This window comes from Crocodylus porosus, unplaced genomic scaffold (genome assembly GCF_001723895.1).
Source record: "Crocodylus porosus isolate Cpor-Errol unplaced genomic scaffold, CroPor_comp1, whole genome shotgun sequence".
In the NCBI taxonomy this organism is placed as follows: Eukaryota; Metazoa; Chordata; order Crocodylia; family Crocodylidae; genus Crocodylus; species Crocodylus porosus.
The window spans coordinates 18,555,922-18,569,126 of record NW_017728948.1 but is presented as its reverse complement, the minus strand read 5'-3'; the positions used below and the strand labels follow the sequence as shown (position 1 = coordinate 18,569,126).

At 44.7% G+C, this 13,205-nt stretch overlaps 1 protein-coding gene across 1 annotated transcript in view; it reads left to right on the top strand.

Moving 5' to 3' along the window:
• CPZ (carboxypeptidase Z) overlaps positions 1–13,205 on the top strand; it is a 61,149-nt gene that overhangs the window by 46,198 nt on the left and 1,746 nt on the right. The window contains exon 10 of the mRNA XM_019553255.1: positions 7,137–7,236. Within this exon, the coding sequence (XP_019408800.1) occupies positions 7,137–7,236 (100 nt within the window). The remainder of the gene's footprint in view (positions 1–7,136; positions 7,237–13,205) is intronic.

Here is a 13,205-nt window from a genome sequence, read left to right as displayed (position 1 = left end):
AATTCAAATATAGAAGGGAACCAAGGACATGTCTATAAACAGTCTGGATGGTCTTATAAATTAGATCCTCAAAATTAGAGAAAGACCTATCAATTCAAGAAAATGCACTTCAACCTTTCTGTCAAACCAGTTTAAATTTGTCCAAATTTCAGGTAACTTGTCATTGTTATGTGGTTCTCCAATCTGTGGTTTTGATTATGCTACAACAAAGCTTTTTAAGAGTTCTAGGTGGAATTAGAAAGTACCAAGACTCTTATTAGACACCAATGACCAAAACCTAGCTACTTACTAGGTGTCACATATCCTAGGGTAAGCTGGCACCATGTCACTAATGTGCCTTGCTCCTAAGCATGCTCTGCTAACCCATTTCTGACTGTATGCTCCAAGATTTCACATTTGGAAGTACATCAGTAGGCCAACTCAGCGTATCCCTCTTTGGCTGTCCTCCTGACTTTTGCCCCAGATAATCTGGGGATGACCTGTTTCTGGGTTGAGTTCATGGTAAAGCTGTGCCTGGAGAAAGTCTAGCTGAGACATGCTGCTACTTCAGTTTATGTGTACCCCATGGCCTAAATCCTATGACGCCCTTTTTACATAGAAGCTGGTAAGGTCCTGATGTACACAACCAGAATTAGAAAGACATTCTACTTTGTGCAGACATGTAGCTTTCCTACACATTCAATACACGTGTACTCCCCTAGAGAGGAATTCTAAGATAGCTCGCTCATTCCTTTCAGCATGTGGCATTTTGACACATTCAGGAAGCACATGGCCCTCCATTCATTCAATGGGGATTTTTAACTTGTGCTGAGACTTTCTAGCTGGAATCTCATTTATTCCTGATGGTGTAGAAGTCTTGGCATGGTTTTCTTAGTTCTGATGGCCAGATGTCTGTGCTGGCAGCATAAAGATCTTCCTCCATAAATACCTTAGTGGTCCATAACACAAGAAACTCCAAGCAGTCAAGGGATTTGACTTAACCAATGCCTTGTATGTCCCAGCAGAGTGCCCTAATCCCGAAGTTATACAGGAAAAATGGTCAAGGGCACCTTTGACCCTTGTGTTCCCTTGAAGGTAATCCACTAGGAAACTAAGAGGAAAGAGTTGTGAGGCCAATAGGAAAGCAAGCATGGGAGCCTAGGAAAGAGGCTTTACCCTAGAAGGGAGGGAATCCTGGGTTCTGGCTCCTGCTCCCAATGCTATTCATGTATTTTACACAGTGGGTCTCTCTTTAATACCAATGCATCAGAGACAGGACACTTTCAATCATGGCACTATTCTGAGCTGCTTTGTTACAAGTGGGGCCAGGATCTAGGCCAGTGGAATCCCATCAATGCAAGTGGCAGGGTACTCAGGCATACAGCGCATGAGCAAAACTGGAAACAAATGAGTCATCAAACAGATGAGTCACCCATGCCGTCAGTGAGTCACCAGGCTTCCATTATTCTCCTGCTGCGTGAGCTGATGTGTGATGAGAGATGTCACAAGTAAAATGTGGTTTCAGGAATGATTTGACAGTGGAGTCAGTTAATGCCCCACAAGGCAGAGTGGTTTTATGACAGACAGCTGGAGAATGCTGAGTATTAGAGATGTGGGCTTGCTTATTTTTCTAAGGGGAGGTCTGAGACCTTACAGTTTGCTACTAATGATTCATCAGGCTTTTTCATTTCCTTTCACCAAACACAGGCACAGGTATACATAGGGGTGTGTTTGCTGGGGATTCAGAGAAGGCCTCTCCTACATGAAGAAGTACTGTCATGAGAACTGTTGCTAAAAGGCTTGCAAAATACTACAGTCTTGGCATGAATTACAGTCCCATTGGGAAGGCATTTCAAGTAGGCGGAGCACAATGGGAGCCTGATCTCTATTCCGGTGCTGCTTGTTCAGTGCTCCCAAAGAGCGCAGATAGAAATGACATCTGTCACATGATCCTGGATAAGTTGCAGGAACAGTGGTAGGAGCCACTAGATGAGCACTGGATGAGCCACACACAGCAGTGAGAGCTGTTTCTCTTACTGTGCCCCCCAGACGAGCCACACTCTCCACGCCATGTCCGCCCCAGCCCTGACACCAGCCCCAGCCCCAGCCTTAATCCCATTCCCTCCATCACCACAGATGCCTTGATCTGTGCCCCCAAACCTCTTCCACCACACCAGACTTACCAGCTGGGTGCAGCTCTTCAGGCTGAAGAGCTGCGTATTGAAAATCAGATTGGTATTAGCCAATATGCCTCCTTAAAAGTCATCTATCAGTATTAGTCCCCAAAATCTCTATTGGTGCACCCTTACTCCCAGCCATAGACAGCGGCAGAGCTGTAAGGGGTGAGAGGTGGACCTAGAGGGAGAGGATGCACAGACACAGCCTTTCACCCTGGATTGGCTCTGAATTGGAGCTTATCCTTCACCCTCCTGATCCAATAGCTAATGTCTGTTGGGTTGGGAAGATAGGTCTAAATCAGCAGTTCCCAACCCCAGGTCATGACCCAAAGGAAGGTCATGGGGGCAATGCCGGCAGTGCTGCACAGAAAAGACAGGCCGCGCTGCATGCTAGGGAGCTCCCCCACCCCTGCCTCTGGGTCTCCGCTGCCACTGCTACCCTCCACTCCCAGCAGTGGGGCATGGAAAAACAAGTTTGGAAACCACTGGTGTAACTCATGGCAGTTTCTATGAATTGCTCCAAGTCCTGGGAGCTGCATTTCTGCCTATTCCCAAAGACTTTTAAGCAATGCAAACAGAATTGAAGTAATGGCTTATTTACAAGCCTCCTCAGCAAAGGCAGCATCTACCGCCCCTAAGTCATAGTCAGGGTCTCTTGCTTGTTCTTCTTCCATCTCTAAGATGCTTTTCTTTGTGGCTGCTAGTGGTCCAGTCTTAAGAGAAAGGTGCTCTTGGCTGCATAGCCTGGTAATTCTGTTGCTGTCCCATGATGTAGGAGGGCTGCGTTCAAATTCTTTTAGAGAGAGATGAGTTTAGAACCTCAGTTCCTGGCCAAAAGGTGGAACAGAAACACTCAGTCTTTATTCAACTACAGTTTCAGGGATTTATACTACACTTCTGTGCCTTCATAGAAGAACTGAATCTCATGCAGCATAAGTGGACTGAGAAACTTAGGGTGTTTATACATGTGTGTGTGGGGGGGGGAGGAGGGCACTTCGAGAGCCACTTTAACCAAAGCGCCCAATGTGTCTCTTGTATCATAGTCCCTGTGCTTCAAAATGGCGGCAGAGGTGCTTTATCTAAAGCTCATGAAATGAGACACTGGAGGCTCCCAGAGCACAGTAATTACCACACTTCAGCAGATTTGTTTAATCAAGTCTGCTCCGATGCACTGTAATTAGTGTGCCAGAGCAGCCTCCCTAATTGTGTATAGGCACCCTTAGACACTTCAGGGACAGCACTGAATCACTTCCAGGCATGTGTAGGAGGAACAGACTTTGTTGTGTAGGGCAGGACTGCTGTCATATAAGAAATGGAATCATGTACACATGACTCAGGCCATTACATGAGGTGTTATAGACTGCTGTTGGGTGATTTAGAAAACCAGGAGTAATGGCCACGAACTCCTGGAAGATCGGTTCAGGCTCAACATTAGGGAAAACTTCTTCACAGTCAGGGTGTCCAGACTGTGCAATAAACTTCTTCCAGAGGTGGTGCAATCGCCTAGCCTGGAAATTTTCAAGAAGAGCCTGGACAGTCACCTCGCTAGGGTCACCTGACCCCTAGTTATCTTTCCTGCTTGGTGCAGGGGGGTGGACCCGATGATCTTCCGAGGTCTCTTCTGGCCTTACAGTCTATGAATGTATGAATCTTAGAAACTATGTAAGTGTCATTTGTTCATCTCGGCAGGGAAACAGAATTCTACCCTGTGGCCCAGATTCTTTTCTGCTTATTACATTGACTTAGACATGTAAGTACAATTCTATTCTACATTGCTCATGCCCCCTAAAAAACTGTGCATATAAAAGATGTGTGGGTCCTCCTCCTCACTGCGTCTTGGGGCTCAAACTTAATGATAAAATGATGGGCTGCGTTCACATGGGCGTGGACATTTGTTTCCCTGGGGACAACTAGCAGGGAAACTACCTTGTTTTCCCCAGGGAATGCCTATGCTATGGATCCTCTGGTGCACAACAGGTCATCCCAGGTGGGGTAGGGGAGGCTGAGGCAAGCACTGGGCTGGCCCCAGAAGCCTTAACTGGGGTTCTGGGGGCCTCCTGGGACTGCAGCAGTGGCAATCCTGCCACTCAGAGCCGGCTGGGAGCCAGAGCCTGAATATCCAGGAGTCAAAAAGTGCCTCTGCTGTGGTCCCTGCAGCACGGAGAACAGCTGAATGTGCAGCATATGGCACCGCTGATGTGTCTGCAGCACCATGTACCACACGACTGCGTTCATCTGGAAGTAGCTATGGTGTCTTTCCAAAATAGATTTTTAAGGGTTTTGCAAATACTTGAATAGGGTAGGATAGAATTGCACTTAGATACTTACATAGGTGGAAGAGAATTTGGTCCAAAATATGTATGTGCACGCCTAGTCCATTGTGCTTGAATTCTTTAGAGAACATTTATGAAAAAGGTGGGTGGGTTGTCGTTTTCGTGCCAGTTTTTGTGACTTAGTCTTGAGGCTGATGAAGGCAACTTACAACAAAGAATTTTGGAGGAACTCAAGGAAGATGAAAAGAAATCTCATGTGGACACTTGACTTGGCTAAGTCCTATTTCATTGCAGCTTTTGGTTTTTATACATAGCATATAATTCAGTTCCTGACATACAAGTGTACATACACCCACTGAGTATGTTCACTAGGGATTTGTGCTGGACAGGCCAGTAAGTAATGGCATGTGTTCTTTCAAGTATGTGCACAAGGCCAGGTAAATCCTGAAATTGTAACTGGAGAAAATCTATGACTGGCTGGTGTCAGACACTGGAGGAGGAGGAGGAGGTACCTCCTATAGCTCAGTCCTTGGGACATTCAAAAAGCCAGAGCCTGAATTGATTCAACCTTTGCAGGTTAGTCTAACGTGCCTAGGTTGAACCAATTGGTAACAGCACATATGTTTCCTCTGGACTGAGAAAATGCAAGGCACATGTCTGCAATTACTCAGGCCAGGTGCCGAGGGGCGCTAGAGCGCACCCTCAGCTGCAGGGAAGCTGTGTTGGTGGGGTGTGGCCAGTCCAGGCTGAACTGGCCAGAGGGGTTTGGGAGGTCAGACTTGGCTGCTGTCCTCCAGGAGCAGTGGGGTAGCAGGGAGAATAACCCCCCTCCCTGCTCCCTCTGCCTTAGGGGCCATGGTGGCCTGCTGCTGCAGCAGCGAGGGGGGAGTGCGAGGCAGAGCCAGCTCAGGTCTCTGCCAGTAAGACAGGGAGGGGGAATTAAATGCTTCGTTGGCCAGACCCTGTCCCTGCTGGGGAGCAGAAGAGCAGGGCCAGCCCTGCTGGACTGGGGCAGAGAGCCCAGCCCGGAGACCATGCCTTGTCAGATGCTTGGAGACATAGGTTTAAGTTAAACCAGGAAGGGGTCTGGGACAGACATTGCATAAACTGGTTTGAGCCAAATCAGTTAAGTCTGATACTACATTCAAACAGGTTTATCTCAGACCAGTTTTGCTATTTTGAAACTGGTTTATGAGCACTGAATGTCTGTTCTGTTACAGGTTTAAACCAGTTTCTGATCATTTAAACCAGTTTATGTGCAATGTCTGTCCCTAGCCAAAGGAGCAATGACTTTCCCACTGTTCTCCATTCATTTTATCCAATTAATAGTGAATTAAAGGTGCAGTGAGTCGATTTCAGCTGGAGAAGGGACTAAGTAACACCTAAGTTTGCTCTGGTGATTAAAGCACTTTGCTGTAAAGCAGGAATTGCAGGTTTACCCCTTCTCAGGAAGTGTGTTTTGAATGTGTGGCTAGAACTTGGGTTTTTTGGATGAATGACCTAACCACAAGGCTGTTGCCCCACAGCTTCCTCCTTTTTGTTTAGGCCAGTATAGGTAGAAGATGATTCCATTTTCTCACAATCCAAAAATGAGTAAGTTTCAATAACTACAGTTACATGGTTACGTATGTGCCATTTAGTTGCATATAGTGACATATAATTTAATTATTAGATATCAAATAGGTAAAATATGATCATGCCTCTGTTCTTATGATAGCTTAGTTTAATTTCTAAAGAAAAACAGTTCAGATAAGCATCTGCTCCATGAACTTTTGGATAACTCACTGAAACATACGGGTATAGGTTCATTCAGCAGTTACAAATACCTTGCTGACAACAGGTAAGTGATTACAGAAACTTAAGGCAGGACTCTTTCTTTTAGCCATTAGCAGATCAGCTTTCTGTCATGCCTTATTCTGATAGACTACACAGCAATTTAAAGTTGTTAGGAGGTTTTTTTATAGACTTTTTAAGCAACCTCTTGTTTCTTGTGGTAAATATCATCATTCAGTAAAGACTACAATACAGACCACCAAACTCCTTTTATTTTATAGCTGTCTGATGAAAATGAGTTTGAGTGAATCGAAATGGAGCTGGATTAAATCCATATATATTGCCCTTGAAGCCTTTGAGATGTAAAGATTTTTATAGTGTGAGATACTGTAGAAGTCTATGTTGGAAAAGCTTTTTGAGTGAATGCAGAACAGTAAGCAAAACTACTCTCTAGATAAGGCTGACTGAATTACTCCTGATAAGGATTACGTCTGCCATAACCAATTAAAACTTTTCCCATTCTGATATATACCAGATTATTTGGTGTGTGCACAAATCTATTTGGTTTAACAGGCAGAAGTTACACTCATCTTCATAGCACTGACCTCATTGAAATAAGTACCAAATGATGGGGGTCAGAACCCACAAGAGTATTGTCTTTATGGAAGCAAAATAAACCCGACAATCATGAAGGAATTTCAGGGCACACCATGACGTAAATATTCAAGCCCTCCCTTGGTCTGAATATTCAAGAATGAGGAATCTGATCCAAAGAGATTGTATGTGGACCCATAAATCACTTCTTTAGGCAGCCAAATTACCAGTTCATGGAGACTGTTTTCTTTTCATCTCTGCCTAGGGATTTTCTTGCAGGAAGAGGCTTGGATGCAAAGAATTATCATGTGATTTAACTCCTTGCTTTTTTTTCTTGTAGGTCCACCGTGGGATAAAGGGAATTGTATCTGACAAACTTGGTAATCCAATAAAAAATGCCCGGATTTCAGTGCGAGGCATCAGGCATGATGTTACCACAGGTAATTTGTTGATGGTTGTCTGTTTCTCGTATGATGGTGATGGTCTGCACTATGTAGCTGAATGTATATGCAATTCTCACTTAGGCAGAACATTCAGTGATGATTTCAGGATTTGGCTGCATGAGCATAATTCTAAAATTACATGGGAAATAATAAGTAAAATGTATATATGCATATATGTACACAGATGGGGTGGGATACAAAAACCAACAAGCTCACAAGTAAGTCCACAATTTTGTCATAGTATAATTCAGAGGAAACTGAGCCTCATGGCATGCCTTCCTCCTCAGTCAGAAGAGAGAACATATAGGATTTAGGGAAATGTAGTTCAGCTGGGGATCCTGCCAAATAGAAAAGAATGAGGCATTAGCTCTTCAAACTATAACTCCTGTGTTACAGTACTCCCTCATAGGGAAATGTACTTGGTAAGGTTATGGTTTAGCTGCTATAAGCATGCAGCAAGACTGCTTAGTAACTTTTCCACAAATGTTGCTATTTCCTCACAACTCTATCATGCAATTTGCTAAAAATTACCATACTGGAATCATAGCCTCATTCGTAAGTGCAAGAATTCTTTGTAGAAACCTCCTATCAAATGTCTTGCTAACCAATATGGCAGTGTATTCACATGGAACAACAAGCCTCACTCTCATTTTAGTTCCCCTTTGGGTTTGTGTCAGTGTGGACACAGTTAGTATACATGTGCCTCATATATACAACTTGGAAGTTTTTGCTTAGCTATGTGTTGGGGCAGCCCGGGCATGCTAAGCCTCCTCATGCTCTCAAGGACCAGCAGAGTGACTGCACACTTCCCTCAGTTTCCTTATACCACCAGTGGTAGTGAGGCAGAACCACAGTTGCAGCTGACTCATCTTAGCATTTGTTAGAGCTTAACAGCTATTTTGTGAAGGCATTTGATACTCTCCCCCCTGTCCCCCCCATTTGGTTTCTGAGTGTTTCCAGTGTTCCAAGGAAGAAAGAAGAGACTAGAAGGGAGAACTCCCTTGGACTCCCTCTTCTATGTTCCCTATAAAGCAAGGCAAAGGCACACAACAATTACAGATGGGGGACTCTAACTCTGACCCTCCTACTGGGGCCTGATGCCCTTTATAGGCAGACATAGTGGATGCCTCTTCCACATCTGGGAATGTCATATCATTAAGTGGTCCACTTCACCAGGGAACTGGTTGAGGCTGCATGCTCTTGGTGCATGGTTGTCATGGGAGACTACCCAGACATCTCATGGGAAGAGCACTCGGTGAAATCTGATCAGTCGCAAAGCTTCCTCACTTGTGTGGATGAGCTGTATCTGACTCAAGAAGTCTATGGGCCAACAAGAGGTAAAGCGTTGCTGGACCTAGTACTGGCCAAAGGGGATGACATAGTCAGTGACCTAAGAAATGATGGAAAGCTGGGTGGTAGTGACCACGAGATAATCACCTTTACTATCCATTGCAAAGCTGGTAAGTCAGTCAGCAATATAGAAGTCCTCAACTTCATGAAAGCTGACTTTGACAAGCTTAGGAGGCTTCTTGTCAAGGCCCTAAGGGACCATGACTTGATAGGAAGAGGAGTCCAAGAGGAGTGGTTGCTCCTCAAGGGACTGATCCTGCCAGCACAAGGGATGGCCATCTTATCTTGGAGGAAGGGTAGCAGAAGTGTTCAGTAACCCCCTTGGCTCAGCAGGGAACTTGAGGACCTCCTATGCCTCAAAAGAGAGACTTTTAAAGGATGGAAAGCTGGAATCACCACCAAGGAGGAGTACTCAGCACTGGTCCAGACCTGCAGAGAGTGGATCAGGAAAGCCATGGCTGGAGCCAAGCTCCATCTGGCTTCACATATCAAGGATAACAAAAAGTCCTTTTTACATATGTAGGGAGTTGAAAAAAAGCAAGGGTAACATTGGACCCCTGCTGAACCAAATGGGACAACTTATAATCAACTCCCAGGAAAAAGCCAACCTGCTTAATGGGTACTTCACATTGGTCTTTCATCAGCCCAAAGGGACTGCCCTACCTTGCATGATGCGCGACGGTAAGGTGAGGGCGTATTTATACCCAGCATCGGTGTAGACTTTTTAAAGAATCACCTTGAGAGGCTGGACACCTTCAAGTCAGGTGGTCCTAACAGATTACACCCTGGAGTACTCAAGGAGCTGGCAGGTATCATAGCCCAACCATTGGCAAAAATATTTGAAAATTCATGGTGCTCAAGTGAAGTACCTGAAGACTGGAAGAACGCCAATGTGGCACCCGTCTTCAGAAAAGGGCAGAAAGTAGACCCCAGGAATTACAGGTCAATCAGCTTGACCTCAATCCTCGGTAAGATTCTGGAGAAAATTATCAAAGAGACCCTTCTTGATAAGCTGGCTGATGGCAACATCCTGAGGGACAGCCAGCACAGGTTTGTCACGGGTAGGTCTTGCCTGACCAATCTCATCTCCTTCTATGACTGGACAAGGGAGAAGAGATTGACATCATATATATGGACTTTAAAAAAGTCCTTGATCTGGTGTCCATGATCTCCTCATGGAAAAATTGGCCAACTGTGGCCTCGGCTACACCACAGTCCGATGGCTGGGAAATTGGCTCTGAGGTCAGACGCAGAAAGTAGTAGTTGATGGTAGCAAATCATTATGGTTCTCCATGACCAGTGTTGTCTGCCGAGTCTCTTTCCTTGGACCAGTTCTCTTTAACATCTTTATCAACGATGTGGACATTGGTGTCAGAAGCGAGCTGGCTAAGTTCACTGATGACACTAAACTTTGGGGCATAGCGTCCACACCTGAGGATAGGCTAGTGATCCAGGCTGACTTGGATAAGCTCAGAAAGTGGGTGGATATAAACCTGATGATGTTCAATACCAAAAAGGTGCAGGGTACTCCACCTCAGGGGGAAACCCCCCTGGAGCACACTTATAGGCTCAGCAATGCTACGCTCGCTAGCACCATGGCTGAAAGAGACTTTGGGGTCATGATTGACCACAGGATGACCACAGGATGAACATGAGCCATCAATGTGATGTTGCAGCTGGTAAAGCAAATAAAACTCTGGCTTGCATCCATAGTAAATCTCAGGATGTCATCCTCGCACTATACTCGGCTTTAGTGAGGCTGCAGCTGGAGTACTGCATCCAGTTCTGGGCTCCACAATTCAGGAAGGATCCTTTGACCCTATCTGACTTCCTGCCCCTTGATGATCTTCACGGTCCCTTCCAGCCCTAATGTCTATGAAATCTATGAAATCTTCCCATAAATTTAGACACATAAGACTCAAGCTGCATCTCCTGAAGCAATCCAAAAAAGGCTCTCTAATTACAAGGAGGAGAGGTCAGGCAGGTTGGAACTGAGTAGTTCATCTTCTAGAATTGCACAGCTAAGTCCAGTTTCGGAGAGGCCAAAGAAGCTTATCCCAAAGTCTCCAAGTAATAAGAGGTTCCTACTTGACAGCATGAGAATTTATACCAACAGTCTCAGCCTCAACTCCCAGACAGAGGCACCCTGAACTCATCACATCAAATGCTAAGTGTCCCTTACGGCTCTGAGACTCATTATCTGCCTCAGAGCAGGGGAAAGGATGAACCATCAGTGTCATTGAGTTTGAAAGATGGTAGCAAAGAAATGACAGCTAAGAAGATAAAAGATTATCAGCTGGCACAAACACCACATCAACAGAAATCCAAGTACTGGCCTCAGTGCTTACAAACCCCCTTGGCACTGAAAGGAGATTTGCCTTTGAGAAGTCACCTCCTTCTTTCCTCTCAGCAATGGCACTGATATCACTAGAAATGCTTTCTTTCCTGGAGGATGTTTTCTCCTTTCGTTCACTGGGCTACTTTTCTTTGGATGCATAAAGCTCACTTTCCTGACTGTCTGAAACAATACTTTGCCAGGTACTCCAGAAGCAGATACTATGGAGGATTACAAAACTAGGAGTGGATGAGACCATCTGCAACCTGGCCAGTATCAATGCAACATACCTCCTTGACCATTTTGGCCCAGCTGGGGCACAGCATCCCACTGATCTCAGTGATACTCAGTCCGTTGTCTCCACTGAGGGCAGGAGAACCCTCTTGTGCTTTCCACACAACTGGTGAGACTGAAGTGACAGAACAGGCCTGGATGGTGCTTTAGCGTCTGTACATGACTAAATATCGCTCTTCTTTTCCACCTACTGTGACATACAGCTATCATCCTCAATTTCAATAGACAATGGAATTAATAGGAGGTAGAAACAGACTTGGTAGGAACATTTATTTGTCACAGGAGAGATTCCGCCTTGAATCAGACCACACTAAATGTGATACTTGCATATCCAGCCATGATGATGCAAACTCTCCTCACTTCAGCTGTCATATGCTTGCATGTACATAATCTACATACATGATGCTGCTTGTGATATTTACCTGAGGCCCTCACAGCTGAAGCTCCGGTTGGTGTACTCAGCTGAACATCAAATGAGTAAAACAGTATTAGGGCCTTGTTGCACCTTATGCTGTGAGTTGCACAAATGTAGATCGGCGTTAGCGTTGGCTTGGAGCGTGGAGCAATCACACCCTTGGTCTAGAAACTTTTTCTGACTGTTCCTTGCACAGCTGCTTGTCACTAGAGGCCTGGTGAGCAGGGCAGGACTAAGAGATGTAGCTGTGAGTTGCCACTAGAGGGCTGGTGAGCCAGGAAAGGCATCTATCCCTGCTCTATAGGCTGGGGTGTGAGTGTTCCTGGGATAGTGGAGGATTTGAACTTGGGTGGCACATCTGTGGGGAGCAGCCACATGTTAATGGAAAAGGAGCTGCATAGTGTGGATCAGAGATAATCCTGCCCTGGAGTGGCATAACTTTGAGCTGCATAATGAGTGCTTAAAACACCTAAAGGTGTTAATGTGTGGACAATCTAGGGGTAAAAACTCCATAAACTGCCCCAAAGTACTTTGTAGATAGCAGATATGGTGCACTGAACTATACTACACCCAGTCAACCCACAAATCCATTTAACCTTTTATCACAAACCAAGGACAAGCTCCAGGTATCATTACCACTGCCATTGACATCGTGGATGCTGGTTGGATGAGTACCATGAAATAAACGTAGTCATGACACATCTAGGACATCCTAGCAGAGAGCAGGAAATGATTCAAAAGGAAAAAAAAACCTGTTCTTCTAAGTGGAAGACTTTCCTTTATGGGCAGCCCAGTACAATCTGGTGTTTGAACATACCCCCATCTGCAAGGTACTACTTACTGCACTTCAGATATTCCTGAAATTCCCATTTCAGTCAGGGTCTATCTTGCAAAAGTATCAGCATATCATGTCTGATACAATCACTTTCTATCATGCATCTGATGGTCTCTGAGTTTCTCAAGGCTTGGTGAACAATTATCAACTGCTCATGGAACCTATGCTGGGTTGAGAGCTGAATAACATCTTCCCAAAGCTTATAGAGTCCCATTATAAACCCCATGTAGGACATTTAAAATGCAACTATTACTCCTTGTGTTACTGTTACTGTTGGATATATATAGAGCTGTGCGACATGGGCCCTATTTGATTTGGATTCGGAAGTTTGAAAAGAAGGGTGCAGATAGTGCTGTGTGTAATTACATTACATTAAAGTACAAACTACTATTTCTTTCTAGTTAAACTAGAGGGTTTACTAATATGTTAGGATCCTAGCACTCTACTATTTAGTTCAAAGTAAAACTAAATATAACTTTAATGGAATTGCTAGATTTCAATAAAGTAGTCAATATAGTCAAAACATATTGTTTCATTAGTCTCGTATAGTTAAATGAACATCTCTTATTCAGATACATAAAAAAAAATCTAGTCTTTTCGAGCATCTTGACAGTGCCTCCAGTACTTTACTATTAATCATTTCTACATCTGAGTTAACATTATCCCACCTGAGTTAAGGTTTTTAGCTAGAGATAAAAACAGAATGCAGGGCTGTGAAACAGGACAGAAACATTACC